The 18,494-nt window shown below is 43.2% G+C and overlaps 3 protein-coding genes across 5 annotated transcripts in view; 2 read left to right on the top strand and 1 right to left on the bottom strand.

Moving 5' to 3' along the window:
- ext1c (exostoses (multiple) 1c) overlaps positions 1-4,930 on the bottom strand; it is a 69,582-nt gene extending 64,652 nt beyond the window's left edge. Inside the window, exon 1 of the mRNA XM_084032760.1 lies at positions 4,728-4,930. The gene's annotated coding sequence lies outside the window, so the exon portion shown is untranslated. The remainder of the gene's footprint in view (positions 1-4,727) is intronic.
- Positions 4,931-6,207: 1,277 nt separating this feature from the next.
- LOC311028446 (putative thiopurine S-methyltransferase) lies at positions 6,208-9,636 on the top strand. 3 transcript variants are annotated; one of them, XM_084033018.1, is made up of 9 exons: positions 6,208-6,489; positions 6,906-7,023; positions 7,682-7,774; positions 7,878-8,010; positions 8,307-8,359; positions 8,714-8,788; positions 8,984-9,069; positions 9,152-9,196; positions 9,280-9,636. In XM_084033018.1, exons 1-9 carry the CDS (start codon positions 6,417-6,419, stop codon positions 9,396-9,398), a joined length of 795 nt encoding a protein of 264 aa, XP_083889144.1. In that variant the 5' UTR covers positions 6,208-6,416; the 3' UTR covers positions 9,399-9,636. The 3 variants fall into 3 exon arrangements, with proteins under 3 accessions (XP_083889144.1, XP_083889146.1, XP_083889145.1); XM_084033020.1 differs by having other exon boundaries at positions 6,212-6,384; XM_084033019.1 differs by lacking the exon at positions 6,208-6,489 and adding an exon at positions 6,618-6,786.
- A 423-nt stretch (positions 9,637-10,059) lies between these two features.
- On the top strand, positions 10,060-17,135 carry ppp1r36 (protein phosphatase 1 regulatory subunit 36). Its single transcript, XM_084031908.1, has 11 exons — positions 10,060-10,135; positions 10,348-10,412; positions 11,262-11,345; positions 11,530-11,666; positions 12,178-12,247; positions 12,354-12,452; positions 12,647-12,784; positions 13,309-13,351; positions 13,968-14,197; positions 15,816-16,016; positions 16,789-17,135. The coding sequence occupies exons 1-11, from the start codon at positions 10,106-10,108 to the stop codon at positions 16,973-16,975; spliced, it is 1,284 nt and encodes a 427-aa protein (XP_083888034.1). The 5' UTR covers positions 10,060-10,105; the 3' UTR covers positions 16,976-17,135.
- Positions 17,136-18,494: the final 1,359 nt, after the last annotated feature.

The raw sequence follows: 18,494 nt of genomic DNA, 5'->3' as shown, positions 1-18,494 counted from the left end.
AAAGGAACAAGTCAAGGGGAATAATAGGTGAGAATGACGGATATATGAGTGGCGTGGAAGGAGAGGATGACGAGGGGGAGAGGGCGATCAATATTTCGTAGATGACAGCGAGACCAAAATCCTTTTACTTCCTGCCCTGGATCTCTTCCTCTCCGGGGACCCTTAGGGCTTCCCCTCAACTGTTTTCTACCTGCTGCCAGAACTACACTATTAAGTCATTCAGAGAAATGGAATTGAAATGTCTGCCTCCCATGAATTGTGTTTAAACAACTGTGGTTGAGAGAAAATGAAAACTGACGTGCATCAAAAATGGATGTCACCGATGATGGCCTCCTGCAGGAAATTGAGTATTTGTCAATCTGTGTGTGTGTGTTTTTTATTCCGCCAAATGGGAAATTCTTTTATAAAAAAACTCTGCCTTTCGGGTACAGATTGGCTTTCCCCTTATTTGTTCAATTTGCCGTTTTTCTGGCGACAGCGCCGGTGCTGAGCACAACTGAGATTGTAAACGCTCCAAATTAAATCCACTGCCATCACATTCTGTGGGTAGCGGACTCATTGCCACTGTATGAGAGGCAGCGGCGGCGTTATTATGTCTGGAATGATTTGGGTAGTGACATAGCAGGTTGTAAATTGACACTGGATGGGCCAAATGCCTGGCAAAATGATATTTCCATTCCGACTGATATGGTTAGCTTATAAAGACTGTCTACCTGAATGATGGAGGCCTAAGCCTTTTGTGGCTGCGCGTTGCCTCGAGTGTGTGTCTGAACTATACTTACACACACACACACACACACATCTGGCATGTGTGTTTTACTGGCCTAAAGCTGGCGACATATTAGTTCAGCAAAATGAAGTGTTCTGAAGAAAACACAACTCTTGCGGTGAGGTGAAAGGCTGTCTCGAGCTAAAATTAAAACCCCGGGCTCTGTCATTACAGGGCCAGAGGGACGCGACAGCGTGACCGGGGACCAGAAGATAGCCACGCTGCGTTTTTCTGCGTTATTGCAGCGGTTTCCGAATCATTCTTCGTTTGGGTGACCGTTCGAAATGAAGCCAGGTGTCGTCCCGAACACTCAATACGGGTTGAATATGTCACCAAATGGAGGCCAAGAGAGTCAAGTACCGGAACTATGCCAGCAAATGCAATTCAGGAATACAACAGAAGAGTTAAATGTTTACGTGCAGCCAAACGAAGGAGCAGCAGTAGGGAATGTTGGGTTTGCATTAGCGGTAGCTTGATGCAGTTCTACATAGAGCAAGCAGTAAATGGCATAGTGGTGGACAATGAGATGATTCCATGCTGCATTGTTTCCTTTGAGTCCCTCATGTGTGTAAAGGCGACTTGAATCCAGCATGGTAATGGCGGACTCCGCCACTTCCAATGAAATCTAGTATGTAGGAAATAATATCAAAATGGAGTATGGATGAGAACTTCAAGGGCTTGAAGATAAAATAATCACAAAACATAACCAAACTTTTTGTAGCAGATAGAGATATTTCTGCTTCCCTTGCCTATTTTTTTACCTCGTAATTGCTTAACGGGTCCCCAAACCCTCCGATTGAGCACCATTGTTTTATGTTTCTGTATGTCGTCTGTGTGTATGTGAGTGGCTGAAAAACAGCGGGGTTGCGTTTCTTTCTCTTCCCTGACTGTGTTCAACCTGAGCTGCAGTCACTGAGTGTGTGAAGTTTGTCTGTAGTCGTATCAATCAGTCTGCAGTGGACCAAAGAAAAAAAACCCTGCTGTGTGGTAAAAAAAAAAAAAAAGGGGGGGGGGGTCCATCTCTCCTGACGGATCTGCATTAAAGGCTTACAACTGGGATGTGATCCAAGCTCTATTTTCTGTCCTCACCTACTAGTTGCCCTTTGAAATTGAGGTGCGCTTTACACTCCCACACACACCATATGCATATCTAAGCAGACACACACACACACACACACACACACACATACGCACACACACACACATGCACATTCTGGTCTATACTGATAAAAAACTAAGCTGCGATGGTATTTCCCTCATAGATCCACCACCTCAGAACCTAAAACTTGGTTCTTTCACAAGCCCATTTTCATAATAGAGATAACGGCACATTCCCTTCCACCTTTACTAAAACACAATAAAACACTTGCCCCGTCTGGGCTGTGGGACTCTGACACTGTTAATAACATGTTTACCTCGGAGCTGAACGCCCCGCCATGCGACCAGGCTTCCCAACCACCCTCACATTCCAAAAAACCCCAGCCTAATTACAAGCTCGGGTTGATTAATTATGTCTGTACAATATGCTGCACTCCAACGCCACAAGTGCTAATTAAGAGAATTAAGAAGATGGGTAGGAGCAGTTATTAGGAGGTCCATGCTTGGGCTCTGAATTTGGCTGTGCACAGACCCAGAAAGCCCTGGATGGAAGACCAGGCTGCATCTCACGGATCATAGCTGACACTGGCACGCAGCTGCGAGCTTGTAGAGTGGAGAACCCTACTGAGGACACCGATACAGCCAGCGCTCTGCGTTCAGGGGGGGCCATGTAGTCAAATCCATTTGCCTTATTATGCTCCTGCTCGCCGTGCATCCCTACCTCACACTCTTATCTGTGCAGCTTCAGGGGGGGGTGGAGATGCTTCCTATCGCAGGACTCAGATCAGATCGACCCCATAAACAATCTGACCTTGGCAGGGGGGGGATGATATACGATCTGACCCTGGGATAAGGAAAGAGCACATTCTAGACGGAGGCTCAATTAGGGGAGTGTCCCTGACATCCGAGGTTAAAGCTTCTTTTTTTTTGCAGAATATGGCTTGAAAAGATTAAAGAAATAAATTGATTTCAAAGCTTCTTTCTCCCTCTGATCGTATTATGTGTAACACTAACTGTACGTCCTACATACTCTGCATTGTTTTTATCCTTAATACCCTTTGCTCTCAAACTTTGTGAAATATTTTGTACACAAGTACAGTAACACTAAAAAAGTGACCCATCAGGGTTGATAGCTTTTTCCCCAACCCCTCTAATGACTGCCTTAATTATGGGAATGCCCATCACATCTGGTGTATGAATATTGTCTGCATCGGCCTGACGCTTCAACAGGACAAGATTTGTGCTTCTCTTAATCACCAGGGAGGTTTTTACAGAACCAACGTGAATGCAAAATCCCATTAAGAGGAGGAGGGGGTGTCATTACCATAAAGTCATTTCATAAATCAGATGGAATCCAGTTACAGCTTGCCATCAGGATCCAGCCTCCCCAGAGAGCATTTTTCTCGCACATCCGTGATAATGACGGCGCTTTGGTTGGGATCGCCGAAGTCTCTGTTTCTTTTTTTTTTTTTTTTCTCCATAAAAAAAAAAAGAAATAGCTAGAGAGTTGTAATTAATTGCTGCAGTGAACTCTTGCAGCCTTGTTTTGTTTCTTTGGGACTCATTAATACATGGAGCACTTAGCAGCATGTGAAAATGTCCTGAGCTCCATCCCGAGACAAACAGCCATTTTTTTAAAATGTGGACTGCATTAAGAAGATACAGACCTGTGTGTTTAACGTGAAATTAAGGTGTTATTCAGGTGTATCCAAAAAAAGCTTTCATGTAAGTGGCAATATGGTAGGGCTCTCAAAAATCACTATGGTGCCTGATTGAGGACTTTAAAGGGAACTCTTTGTCGTGTGATATGGATGATGTTCCCCAGATGTGTTTAGTTATCTTCATCAGTATGCAAAGTCTGGAGGAGACTTTGAATGTGTTGTGTTCTAAGACTGAAGTGATTCGTGATGTTCTTCTGCACCCGGAAGCTGCATGACAGCTGAGCATGAGGCGACATTCATTAATATTCTTGGACGTGGCAGAGCAGTGTCGCCTTGTGAGTGGGAGAGCAGTGGAAGAGGTGGATCATCATGCCTAAAAAAAAAGAGCTGAGAGGTGTGAGCCACCCATAAATATCTGCAATAATACCATAATCACAGTTGATGATCAATGCATCAGTCATGCAGCTACTCTGTGTTTGTAGTCTATCAATAGAAGCAGCCTGTCCTGCCTATCTGCCTACAGGATGATACCCGGATCCGTCGCAGGTGGCGGCAGCAGGTTGATCCGGTCCTGCGCTCGGAAGGTTTCCTCCACCTCGAGCTCCAGCATGCACCCGGAGTTACACACACACGCTGCGGCTAAAACACTGGCTAGTCTCCCGATGATAACAACCCGGTGGTGTAACAAGCCCCCCCCCCTGTTGCACTTACTGTGAGTTCAGGATATAGTGACCTTCTGGCACCAGTTCGTCTCTATGCAAATCACAATCGGCAGCCCACAACAAAAGGGTATCGTGGTCTCGCTGCTGTGTGTGGAACCGGCTGCTTCCAACACTTCCACTCTCCCCATCCGAGCGACAAAGACGCGCCGTCCAGCGCCACACGACCAACCGGGAGACGCACTTTCGCAGACGCGTCTTCCCAATTCTGCGATCGCAACCTGTGCCCTTAACCGAGCCAGGGGACACCTGAGCGTCTCGGTGGGGCTTTTTTATGAGCAGATGGATGAGATCAATGAGCGGAAATACGGGATTCTCTAAAACTCTGAATACAAATGGAATGTATCTCCATCCGTGAACACAATGAACACATCGTCTAAACATAGACAGCAGAAATCACACAGTGCGATCCCCCCCAACACACACACACAACCCCCCGCCAGCGCTCCGACTTCTCCCCGACAGAGAGCTCGCCCTTACCGGGTGGCGAACCTGGCTCTTCCCCCGTCTGGTAGATTTTCCTTTTCACGCCACGGCCGGGCATTTGCGAGTCAATTCAGCGTCCGAGCGCAGGTCTCTTCCCCCCGTCGGGACGTGAATGATACATGCGCGTGTTAAATTGTCCATTTTCCATATCCACAACAGTCCACACACGCACACACACACATACACGCATACACATCCACACACACACACGACCCGCCCCCGGGCGCCAGCGATTGGTTCAGAGGCTCCTCGACGTCTTCGTCGCGCCGTAAAGAAAAACACACTCTCACACACACATCTGGATGAGACCCCGCGCAACTGGAGCGCTTTTGGAAACATCGGGGTTACGCGCAGGAATCGGAACCGACGTGGAGGGGCGTGCACGTTCCCCTCGTCGTGGCTGCAAATGGAGATCTGGTCACCTTTTGTGGAAACACTGTATGAGTGTAACAATGACGATGACACATGATTGTGGATGAGGGATATAAATGTTGGAGGATTTTGATATTACAGCAGTGGAATTCTGCTTAGTGGCAAAAAGGCCATTAAGAATGAAAATAGGTAGTATATGAAACGCATCACTCCAAATAAATTTAGACATAGGCTTCTTTGTGTTGGCACGCCCTCCACATATGTAGGACATGCACGTGGAGGTCCCACTCTATGTTAAGCATCAATGGCTGTTTGGGGATATACTAGCAGTAGTATTACATTTTAGCATATATTTTATTTAATACTGTATTGATGTGGCTACTGTCTTCCAAATGCCTTTGCTCGTTTAATAGGCTTCAACATGATGGTCTCAGAGCTGAGCGTCAGTGAAACCACCATTTTTGACACTCTTGCGCCGCTCTGCGTCCGGATACAGTCATCGTCCCTCCTTCCCTCCCCTCTGATTTCTTACTTTGGGAAATAATTTCTTATCTCAGGATTTGTCTCCTGGCTCCAAGCGCAGCGCTGAGCCGAATCAGAGACCGGCAGAGGCCGGGCAGGCGAGACTAATCACCGCGCATCAGAGCAGAGGCTCTCTGAGGATTAGTGACAGCTGTCACAGTCTGAGTGCGGTTTTCAGCGCGCTTCTGCAGAAAATGGATGGACGAGAAAGAGTACACCGAGAATGAAAATATCAGAACTGTTCAAATGATTACATAATTTATTTGTATTTATAATAATAATATTTATATAATAACGTAATTAAGAATATACAGGATTCGACCCCTTCGGCAACCATTGCCAGTTTCCACAGAGAACAACACAGCAGATTTAAGGAAACATGTAGCTATTCAGCAGTAAAGTAGGAAGTGATTAATGTGCTCATATACAATACTGTATTAAACCCAGTGGAAAGCGTTTAAAAGTGAGGTCATGTTGGAATAACTCTTATTTACCATGTACTTGAACGCAGCATAGGGCTCCTCCCAAAGCGGAAGTAAAACCGACTGAATTGATACATTGTATCCCCGAGTGTCGCCTGTCAGGCAACGCTTTCATGAACGTCCTTCAAACAAACCGCTAGCACTGAGACAAACGGATACCTGACAGACTAACTCAGGGCAATTAAAGTAAAAAAGTAAATAACTGAATTGATTGAAAGTTGTATGATAACGCTGTCGCTGGTGGGCTGCTGAACACTCGTCTTCTCTCGGGAAAGGTAGCTACACCCGGGGTTACATTTTGACAAATATGCGGGACTCGGGTCTCCTTTTAAACGTACTGCTGCTGGTTTCATGTCAGGCTGCTGCTGCTGCTGTGCTGGGTGAGCGTGACGTCGATCGGTATCATAAACAAAAGCGCCTCTGCTCATAATCTGACACATTGGATTGAAGCCATCCTTCAGATTGAGAGCAGTAAACTCGGTTATGTGGCCTACATTAGAAAAAAAACACTCGTTATGAAAGCCGTTGGTTAATTACCCCCTCTGGCGTCAGAGCTTGATTACTCACGTGACTATTTTATAGGACACAGGTTTGATGTAATCTGTACATGACCTTTAACCCCAGTCCTGTCTCCTGTAATGATCTACCAGCAGATCTTGGGCCAGTAAGAATCCTGGGTTTGTACGTGTTTCTGTGCAGGAACATGTGACTGTGCTTCCTGTGTACTCACCCCGCTCTCCAGCCACATCTCTGAATGCTCTTCTCTCCATTCTGTGCTTTTTCTCCCCTCCTGTAGTTGGAATTAGCCGGGACAGCATGCTGGCAACGCAGGCCGATCGGGTCATGGCCCTTGGAGAATGGGAGCAGCGCTGGCAGGAGGACAGAATTGGTTTCCATCAGCCTCACGTTCACAAGTAAAAAGGCCCCACTGTTATCCGTCTAGTCGGTGGGATGAAGGTCTTCGAGATGCACGTGTGAATTCACGAGATTAACTGCACATTACCACAGTGATCCTGTTAAAATGTCAGAGAAGATGCCTTGTGAACACACACAGGGATTATCAACTAATTGAGTCTTAACATCACCATCGCATAGAGGTTGCATGTTTTTTCAGTTTGAGTGTTTTTCACAGGCTTATTTAGAAATTTAAATTATTATACCATGATTGGGATATTAAATATCATCACGAGTGACTTTAAAAAGCTGTGCAACAACAACAAAAAGAGCCTGGTTTAAAAAATACAGGATACAAATATACATTTCTTATATGTATATTTGTGCATCAAGATTTATGATCATCTTATTCAAGATTATTTGATTGTTTCTCACTAAAAAGGGTGTTCATGAAAAAAGATGTCTCATCTGTGATGCAATAGAAATGTTTCTTCATAAAATGTAAAGTGATACCATATTATATTTAAGTGCCATTTAAGCTAATTTTAATCGGGATAATACTGTGAATTTGAATTATTTCGGCCAGAATAATCGTGACATAAATGCATAGAAGTAACTAAATGTATACACAGGAATGTCTGGTGTTTCCCAATTAAAAGTAGTGGGTTTCTTTGACAGGATGCTGGAGAACCACATTGATAAAGTTCTTTCCGGACGGAAAGCAGTTCGCTTCTTCTTCCCGCTCTGTGGGAAAGCTGTAGATATGAAGTGGTACGAAAACTCATTCTATATCCAATTAGGAAGACCACATTTGGTGTTTACAATCTACAGATAATAAAACATTTGCTCCCTAATGTCCTTGTGTGAACGGCAGGCTGGCGGACCTGGGCCATTCAGTGGTTGGGGTGGAGATATCAGAAAAGGCAATAACACAGTTCTTTAAGGAGAACAACGTGACCTACAGCGAGGAGCCCGTCCCTGCCATACCTGGAGCAAAGCTTTACAAGGTAGGAGATCAATTAAACTGATCAATTCTGACAGCTCTGCTAGGTGAAGATCCTCGTGCTTTGCCCATACATCATGGCTTCTTTTATTGTTGTCAAAGTCACATTATTGTAACATGGGAAATAAAAATATAAAAGCATACAGGATGAACAAAAATTCCAAACATTACGGTATGCTGTGACTCATGGCAGTAATCTGGTGTGAAGAGTCCAGTTAAAATGACCCACATGAAGGAACAGTAGCTGGTGAAACATGCATTTATTTTGTTAATCCAAGATGTCTTTTTTTTTTCCTGCAGAGCTCAGAGGGAAATATCTCCCTGTACCAATGTGACCTGTACAACTTCTCCAGGTTAGTAAACCATATGTGTTTATCCACTTTTTAAGATGTTGCCCCTTCTCACAGCAGCCATGTTGACGAGTCGTAGCGGGGTAAACACGGGCGCAACTGATCAAATTAATTAAGGTCCCATTCTGTTTGTGTCGCAGCCACTCCACTGAGTCAGCATTCACAATACTGGGGTCTCAGCCCAACTAAATGGAACGGGGCCATAATTAATGTGATTAATTCTACCTGTGTTTACACTAACATGTCAAAATGCTGCTGTGAAAAGAGCCGTAGTAGCATAGTAGTTAGTGAGCTCGGAAAAGATTGATCACGTGATCGAGGCGGCTGAGTTTTTGGTCTGTTTCTTCTATTTCACAGTTCCATTGAGGGTCAGTTTGGGGCCATTTGGGACCGGGGGTCTCTAGTGGCCATCAACCCGAGAGACAGAGAAAAGTAAGTCAGGATTGAACGCTCTATTGAGATTTGAACATCTGAAAAGGACTCAAAATAGCAGGATAGGCAGGAAGTAGAATTCAAAAAATATCACACAAAAATAATATTTTAATGTATAAATTTCACAATGGTATTAAATTAACATAAAGCGATTCTCCATGTTGTCGAACTACTTTCTCTCTTACAACACCACAGGTACGCTGCTCTCATTACTTCTCTCATGGCCAAAGACTGCAGATACCTTTTGGACACTTTGCAGTACAATACCGAATTATATGACGGTAAATATCCATAATACATCAGGCACTGTAAAGAGATTCCTACACATTGTTTTTCAGTTAAAGGACTGTATTTGTCTTCCAGGTCCTCCCTTCTTTGTGCCTGACGAGCAAGTAAACAGCCTCTTTGGTGAGTATTGTTCATACATACATGTTAAACTACGGAGGCCGACATTAAGCTGGAGCTTTTAATGGTGCGTTTGTGTTCCACAGGGAGCGGCTGTGATATAGAGCGGCTGCAGTCGCACGATGCCCTGACAGACAGACAGCGAGACTGGGGGCTGGACTACTTCAGTGAAAATGTACACCTCATCACTCCCAAGAGCATTTAAAAACTAACTTGCAAGTTTAGAGAGCTTAAAAAAAGCAGATCTTGGAAATGTTATTGCATTGTTTTTAGTGCTTAGACATCTTTTTGATACAGTTCCATTTTTAAGAAATGAAGGTGCGTGGAAATAAAATGTCAAGAGAGTTTCTAAGAAAAAAAAACCTGTACAATTCTGTATTTTCATAAAAACCTCTACAGTAACATGCTGAATGCCTGGATAATAAATAATGAAAATGAAACCTTGTAACACATCTGTGGCTTTATTGAAACCAGGAGCATTTTTCAGGACTTATAAAGACATTTGGGGGTCAGACCTGTGGGATGGGGAATAGGAGCGGGGCACTGGGTGGAAGCTGGAGGATGGGGAAGACGGGAGGCTGGGTGACAACACAGCCTGCAATATGCATCTGCTGTAATGTAATAATGTGGGTTAACTGCAGAGAAAGAAAGCCAGTGCCAATGAAAATAATGCAATTAAATATTGATTTGTCATTATGAAAGGAAACCTTAATTGAGTGAATTTAAGTGATTTGATAAGTAAATACACCGAAGCACCAAATTCTAATAAAGTACACACCAAAATGCCCCAAAGTGGTGACTTATCCGGTCTGCTTTCAGCTTCTCCCCCATTGAACGTTGCCTAGATACATAGCTAACATTAGCCAAAAACAAGGAGGAAGAAGCTAACCTGGAGAACGCCTTGTATACAAAATGCCGAATCATCCCGAGGAGAACAGAAACGTGAGTAGCTGGGACGAATTTGTGACAAAAACAAGTTAACCGCTAACCTTACACCAGCGTTTGTGCTGACATTTTTTTTAAATTCCCTTGTCGTTAAGCGTTAGATGTCCAGTTGTATTAATAGCAAAGTCAATGTTTAACATGTACAGTTCATATTAAAGTTACACATTACATGTTCTGGCTGACATTAACGGAACAACGTCACCTTTCAGGTGAGTGTTCCGCCTCCGGGCCGCTGGGTGTGGAGTGATGAAACCGGAACGGTGGAGTTTGTCAGGTGAGGGCCGCTGGGCCTTAATTACTAGCTAGCATAGCATTAGCAGCTAGCATACGTGCTAGCACACACACACTAAAGGCTCACTTGGGTGAATAGGATAACATGAATAATTGTAACTTATATGTTAGATAGCACCACGAACCCCCTTATTTATATACACTATAGGCCATTATTTTTTATTTTTGTGTTACACATTTTCTGAAAATGTATGTTTAGTTACGTAAAAAGAGGCATTGTCTTATTAAACGTGCTAATTGAACAGAAACTCAAATGGTTTTTGCTGAGGGGATTTTTGATATTTCCTTCATCACTAAGAAAATGAAATAAAATTAAATGTTCTATAAATCAGGCTATGAATAATGTAAGAAAAACCCCTCAGCACAAATATAAGCTGTGCGAGGCTGCAGACCCTGAATTGGGACACAGCGATAGATGGGAGTTTGGTGTATGTGAGTGGTGCTGAAGTGGAGATGACACACTATTTTAACTAATAGGTACCACCGTGACCCTTGTTAATTGATTACAGGAAGAGGTTTTTTTTTCTTTTCTTTTTTTTTTTGTACTACAAGTTTTCTGAAATGTAAGTTTAAATATGCAAATTATGCATTATCTAAACTTTTCGTGAATTTAGGAAAAATCTACAAACCCAAACACACTAAGGTATAGTAAAATAAACACCCAATTATGTATTTTGGATGTTTTCTTTCCACTGGTCTAAAAAAAGACATGGAAGCAAAACATCTAAGCCTTAAAAACATCTAAATTAATCATGCATGAAAAACATTGTTTTTTCCTCCGGTGTCTTGCCTTAAACTGCAATAAAGCTCAAACATATTCCCTCTCTTTTAGTTCTAGTCCAACAGAGGAGGGCGTTTTGAGGAAGAGGAATGAAACCGATGTCAGTTTCAATGATCTCCGGCAGCGATCAGAGTGGTAAAGCTGACTCAACAAGCAGCTTTCAAAACTGCTGAAATATAAATATATGTTCACATGATTCTGTTATGATTTTTTAAAAGGCAAACAAAACAAGGCCATATAATCCCCCATAATTGTTGTAATTGTACACAATGTTTTACTCACTGTATATTTCTGTAAGTCCACTTATTTGATTCCTCAGGTTGGCAGAGATCTGGACGTTGGACCACAGAGGGCGCCAAAGCATCAGAAAGAGCCTTAGCCCAGCTCATCTTCATGCTTACAGGTCCTCTGTGATGAAGAGGCAAGGGGACCGCATCACAACTGACGATATTAAACGTAAGTGTGAATATGTTGTTGGACAGTAATACTCAGCTACTCCTCTCTGTCTCCTGTAAGAGCACTGGTAATTGCTGAACAGAGGAATATTTGCATTTCTGTTCTATTACCTCAGAGCTTGCACTAGTATCCCTACAGTGACCCCAAAAAAGATAGTGGTTTTTGGGGCGACCACATTAGGACCACTATTTTCCTCGTGATTCCTTTGGCCAAAATTGAGATAGAATCACGACTGACCAAACTTCATATCAAATCACATCATAACTAGCATTCTGACAAATGATTACAGGTTTCTATATCCTCCGGCATCTGTTTTCGAGGCAGTTGGCGGAGCTAAGTTGTTTGACTGTGGGGTGAAAAGTTCAACTAACCCGTCAACATCGCAAATGAATGTGCAAACGGAACTGACAAAGAACCAGACGAACCTGACCTTTTAAAAGTTAGCGTTGAACCACTGGTGCTGGATGACCTTTGACCCCCCCCTGCTCTGACAAATCTCTCTGTTTTGTAGAGGTGGCTGTCAGTTTGCTGCAGGAGAACCACTCGCTTCCCATTCCATTCAGCTTCTTGGCCGTGTTGAAGTAAGGAATACAAAGACGTGATGTTGTATGCACACCGTTTTCCATTGTTGTACATTCTCTGAAAAGAGAAGTCATACACTGATAGGAACTGCTTGTCTCTTTTCAGGAGTAAACAGCTTGATGAAGTCCTGACTCCCCTTCTCCTTTACCTGTCTTGTTTCTTTGAACACAAGGTTCTGGAGAATACACCGAAGTCTTTCATGGCGTAAGTATGCTATATTGTGATTTATCATTATATACTTCCGTTACCATGTTGTTGTTTTTGTTTGGTCATAGTTACTATGTGTTTCCTCCCCTTTCTTTATCCACAAATGCCTGTATCCTCTATTTCTTCATATCTTTTCTTCCAATCTGTCCTGTATTACTACACCCTCACTCCCTTTCTTACCAACCTGCCAGTGTGGATATCACAAAGCACAAGATGATGGCAGAGGCTTTGGCCAAGAAAGAGATAGCACAAAAGAAGCTGGCTGTCTGCTACTTCAGCCTAATCATGGACCTGGAGATAGACCGGCATCAACGCACGTCATATCACAAGTGAGTATTTGTTCAGATTCACAACCAACAAAAGACTGTTCCCTCTGCAATATTTCAATGCAGTTGAAGGATTCATCTGTGCTGGAAATCACAAATAAATTCATTCATATGAATTTAGATTAGGTTCATTTTTGGTCATTCAGGGAATTCTGAATGGGATAAGATACAAAAGCTATCACCAACATTCAGCTGCTAAAATAAGATCTGCAAGGACTGATGTAGTACTCTACCTACCTTTTGAGTGGAATTGAACAGCAAACAAGGTCTTGTGGTGGATTATTTTATTAGTTATTATTTCTGACTCATATTTCATCAGGTGTAGACATGGTTTCCCGTGCAGTGTGGTTGCATCTCGGGTCTCTTGAAATTGTTTTGCTCTCAATACAGTCACGTACTGTTGACAAATACCTCTCCTGGATATATACTCACGCAGCAAATAGACTCTGAACCAAAGCATCCACAAATAGAAGTTAACCAATTATTTTGTCACAACACCGAGCTCTTATGTGTTGTTTTTTTTCCAGGCGCCAGATGTTGTCAAACAACCCAGAATGGCTGCTGCACGCGGTAGGTGCATTAAGAATCATACGTGCTATAAAATGTACGAATCACCTTGAATGCAAAAAAGGCTCCAATGACTCCAATTACCATTCCTGTCATTAAATAACGTGATAAATTTGACTCGTAACTGACCTGAAACGTCTTCCCTTGCAAAAAGCAGCATGGAACATCTGAAACTATATTGCCTCATCTGCACAGGGAAAAAAAGCCTTCAGCTGGTCAGAGTGAAGGCAGGTTCACCATCTGTGAATACAGACGGCAGTGAGCGGAACAGAACCACATAGAGTGCTGGCTATGCCCGGTGGCCTTAATGAATTAGTTAGTGGGAGGAGATGTTGACTCAACACAGGTGCTTTGCTTTGACAGGCTCACCCCAGTATTTAGCCAGGTGGGTGGACAGGGAGAGAAATATCACGGTTACAGCTTATAGCCTGCTCTGTGACCTTTTTTGAGGATAGAAATAACTATTGTGACCTTTTGCAAACACAGAAGAATAAGTGACTGTGAGAAAATGGGGCCTTGTCTAATTATTGAATAAAAGGGAAAGAACTGATTGGAGTGTAAAGAACCCCAGGTGACACCCTTCACTCTTTTCTCCCCCCCCTCACCCTTCTGTTTCTAGTGCTTGTACTGCTTCTTCTGTTTTGTTGCCTGGGTGACATTTGGCAGGAAGGACCTGCGGGACATCCAAGAGGAGGTGGGGCGTCTTCTGTACTCGGACACCTTCAACACAGCAGTGAGGGCCAGGAACGATGGGGACTCAGGAATGACCTTCGCTACTGTTAACGGTTCAGTGAAGACCAGAGTAGCTGACCCAGAGGAGACGGGATGCAATGGCACCTTCAGGCACAGGTAAGGTTCAATTGAGTAGTATGCAGTGAGTTTCTTTTTTTTTTTTTTCTGAAAACAGCTCCCTGCTTTTGCCGAAAACATTTCTGAGGATAATAGTGAACCAAAACAGGAAAGTCGCAGGCCTGAATACCAAAATGATAAGCTAAACAAAGCCCTGAGCTGGTATTTATTAATTATAGGTTCATCTGTACCAGCAACTATTTTCATATACACTGAAAAAAAAATCGTATCATTTTCATTTAGCTGAAATAAAAGCTCTACGACTTTTTCTATTGACACAAGACTTATTTCTCAAATTTTGTTCACAAATGTGTTAAAATCCACGTTATTGAGCACTTCTTTGCTAAGATAATCCATCCACCTGACAGGTGTGGCATATAAAGGTATATAAACAGCATGGTCACACTCTTCAATGTGCAGTTTTATCACTCAACACAATGTAGCAAGTTTTGAGGGAGGCATGCTGACTGCAGGAATCTCCACCAGAGAGGTTGCACCTGAATTGAACGTTCATTTCACTACCATAAGCAGTCTCCCATGTTGTTTCGGAGAATTTGGCAGTCCATCCGACTGGCCTCACGACCGCAGACCTCATGTAACCGCGCCGGCTCAGGACCTCCACATCCGGCTTCTTCGCCTGCAGGAACGTCTGAGCACAGCCACCTGGGCAGCTGAGGCAACAGTCGGTTTGCACGACCAAATCATTTCTGCACAGACTGTTGGAAACCATGTCTGTGCCCTCGTTGTCCTCACCGAGTCTTCACCAGGGTCTTGAAAATGTGGTTTTATACTTTTCAGTCAACATGTAGATGCTTAAACCAATAGAATCTATTGTTTTACCATCAAAATATCCAACCAGTCTGATCCCGATTCCACATTTTCTGGCGTAACAAACTTAATAGGTCCAGCAGTAAAGTTTTCTGTGACAGTTGTCATATCAGACCTCTAACTGGGATCTGATGATTGATGAAGACAGAATCATGGCTTTGTCCGATGGGAGGGACCGTCTGACAGCCTGTTTTATGTTGCTTTGCTGCGTTTTGACACAAGATTGGCAGTTGTGTAAGCTGTCAGAGGGCCCAGTGCTTGTTTCCCGCTGTCAGGTTGAGGCCAAACAATCAAAAAACTAGACTTGAAGCTTGCTCTCCTCCTGAGGCTGGATGCACACAACAGGGTTTGGAGTAGCGTCAGCAGCACAGCTTCCGGCTGTCTTGCAGACATTGAACAGATGACACAAATAAAACATTACACTATATATATATTTTTTGTTTTTACACCTGAATATTGAGAATTTGGCTGCCGTAGCAGCTTTCCTGATGAATTAGTTCTGGTTATGTGTTTATATTTCCACCTTCTAGGTATGTATGACATAATGGAATACATGAGTAATGTTGACTATGCTAGAATGAACTACTTAAATCTATAGTTTTTATATTTGGTTTAAGTAGCATGGGGAAGATGTACAGGGAAAGTTCCTCAGTTTACACTACCAGAGAGATTTGGACGCACAGATGCATGAACATACTCGTTGACCTCCGTTTCCTCTAATATATCTTTGCATGACACCCTTGGATGTTTATATAAAATATATATATATATTTTTTGCCCTGCTCTCTAGAACGTCCCAGAGGCGCCCAGCCCTCAGCAGTATAGTTAATCAACGGTCCCCACTGATGGTATCTCTGCTGCCCTCGCCCAAAGAACGGTCACCCCATCTGTTCCCCTGCAGCCGGGCCAGAAGGCAGCGCCTGCAGCAGGCGGAGCGCTGTGATACCAAGGCACTGACGGAGGAGCTCAACCAGCAGCTGGCCAGTGTCAGGTGGTGTGATGCATTACACTATGTGTAACATATAACACTCAGGAGGATGTGATTCATTTTGATCAAGGCTATTATGCATTTGTTTCACTACTGCCGTACCCAAAATAACAGTTTCTGCTCCGTGTAGGATGATGTCAGAGACATGAAGTGATTTGTGACTGATAGAGGTCTCATCCAAAACATTCCACTGTTAAACGCTAGGCTTCTCAAGTTGTTTTCCTTTACTAGTTTCTTGACTTTATTTCACAGCCCCTTGATGGATAGAACTTGATTTATGTGGGGCCTTGATAAGAGCCATTCTAATTTACCATACCATCTACTATATATGTGCATCTAAAATCTCTTAAAGCCGCATCAAGCTACAGGGTTATTTTCAGTATATAGTGAAGCTTTAAAAATGTATTTGGAAGTTGCTTATAATTGTGATTTTATTTGTGAGGTTGTTTCATAAGAAACATTCTTCTCCTACTTGTTTTGTTTACCTTCTTAGAAATTGGTAAATACTGTGAAAATCAAAAACACTGTTGTGATTACGATGAAGCCCAATCTCCATGGCTCTATTATCAGTGCTCCCGAGGCGTCATAGTGTGTTAAAGAAAGCTCATTTTAACCGAATAATATCAGATTTCACATTTAATGGGACTCTTTATTGGCGTCTAACCAGATTTTGAGAGTTGAAGAGTTGAATAACTTCTGCATGTGTTAATTTCCTGTGTTTTTATGCTCAAATGGCGTAAAAAAACAACAACTTTGTCTTTCTTTTTTAAATCAGCTTTGGGATTCTTGGCAAGCCGGTGACCCAGTTCAACCCCAGTACCCTGATACCCATTGGAGAGCAGCAGAACGATGACCGCGTATCAGAGAGGCATGTTAATAACAGTGAGGATCGTCCTGGCGTCCACGTTCGAGGTAGCAGGTCGGCCTTCCTGGGACCCGAGTCAACAGGCCTTGTCAGATAATTCAGCAACACCCACACAAACAATAGAAACTCTGCTGCCACCATTGAAACGGTGACCTCAGATAATGAATGGCTGGATGTTTTGAGTGTGCATTTTCATTGGCACAACACAGACATTGCAAGTGCAGAGTCGTTTTCCAAATGCATTCCTCGGCACAGCCCACAGGGTCAAAAACAGAGGGGGGGTGGGGGGGGGGAGCACCTCCCTTGACTGTCATCTCACACCATATTTGTAGGGATTTGCTTCTGAATTTAAATCAGCTTCTTATTTGCCAGCTGGTGGTGCTGTTGAATAAAATATAATGAAAACCATACTAACTTTAAAGGTCTGCACATTCCAGAGTCTGAATATATTCAATTCACATATGAAAATGAAGGAGGCCCGAGCACATTGCGTGGGGCGACTGTAGATTTTGATTATCATCCGACGTGAATTATTCATGCGGTTTGTCATCCCAATCACTGGTCACCTTTTTTTTTCTGTATTTAGATCAGTGAAGGTTTCCCTTTAGACCACTGAGTCATTTTGTGTCCTTGTGCTGCCTCACATCAGGCTGACAGTAACATGACACACACACACACACACACACACACACACACCACCCTGGCCAGGCTTGGTAGCAGAAGGGGCTTTGCCTTCGCCCTAATTGGCTGCGTAATCTGGGACACCAGGAGTAGAGTTAAGCTCCTCTGAGGAGGCGGAGGAGGAGGAGGCCTGGGAATCGTGTGCATTGAGGTGGGGGATGGGTCACAAACATATAGTCTAAATTAGTTTCCAAACTTTGAATGACCAAAAACAGTTAAGTCAAGCATTCCCCCCGGTTTTTTCCAAGTAATTCCGGTATCACTTAGTTACTACGTAAAGGAACTAGCTCAGCATTTTGGGGAATGAGGGTAGAATTTGGTGACACAAATGATACACAAGTTAAATAAGCTAAGCTAAGCTACATATCGTGGGACTTATAGTTGGATTGTCTCCAATGATCATAAGTGTTGATCTCTCTCAAATGCACTCCTCTCTATTCATCAGTAAATACAGCAGGGTGTATTAAATCTCATTGACCAGTCCAAAAGCTGAACAATGATGATTCATTGCATGCATAATATTATTGTTAATGAGTCAGAATACTTGTAAATGCCTTTTCCAGCAGTGACCCCAATTAGTAAAGTTCTCTAATTTGGCTATGACATCTCTCCATCTGAGTTTTAAGAGTTAATGAGGTACCATTTCAAGGATGTGACATCATGTGGTTGAACTCGGCAGCTCAGTTGAGCATGAACGTTGAGTGTTTGCAGAATGTGCACCTAGAGTGTAAAGAAGTCACCTTCTATCTGCAGACTTGCTATATGTCGCTAAGGAATTTAGTTTGTGGTCAGGGGAGTTGTGGGCTTTACTGTGCACAAAGGGCAGACTATTATCGGTGGGATTAGTGATTTCTGAAAAGGTTCTGGGAAAATGCTCTTTGCACTCTTCTGAATGGATTCTAGTGACTTGGAAATTTCACTACGAGGTGGAAGAT

Source organism: Eutrigla gurnardus (genome assembly GCF_963514095.1).
Source record: "Eutrigla gurnardus genome assembly, chromosome: 17".
Taxonomy (NCBI): Eukaryota; Metazoa; Chordata; class Actinopteri; order Perciformes; family Triglidae; genus Eutrigla; species Eutrigla gurnardus.
Note: the sequence above shows the minus strand (reverse complement) of the source record. Positions and strands in the feature narration are given on the sequence as shown.

Bases quoted from the DNA above. Each gene is read 5' to 3' on its own strand.
- LOC311028446 (XM_084033018.1), top strand. From the start codon at position 6,417: ATGCGGGACTCGGGTCTCCTTTTAAACGTACTGCTGCTGGTTTCATGT. The intron at 8,360-8,713 runs GTTAGTAAACCA...TCTATTTCACAG, and splicing joins GACCTGTACAACTTCTCCAG to TTCCATTGAGGGTCAGTTTG. The intron at 9,070-9,151 runs GTAAATATCCAT...TTTGTCTTCCAG, and splicing joins CAATACCGAATTATATGACG to GTCCTCCCTTCTTTGTGCCT.
- ppp1r36 (XM_084031908.1), top strand. From the start codon at position 10,106: ATGCCGAATCATCCCGAGGAGAACAGAAAC. The intron at 10,136-10,347 runs GTGAGTAGCTGG...GTCACCTTTCAG, and splicing joins ATCCCGAGGAGAACAGAAAC to GTGAGTGTTCCGCCTCCGGG. The intron at 12,785-13,308 runs GTGAGTATTTGT...TTTTTTTTCCAG, and splicing joins CAACGCACGTCATATCACAA to GCGCCAGATGTTGTCAAACA.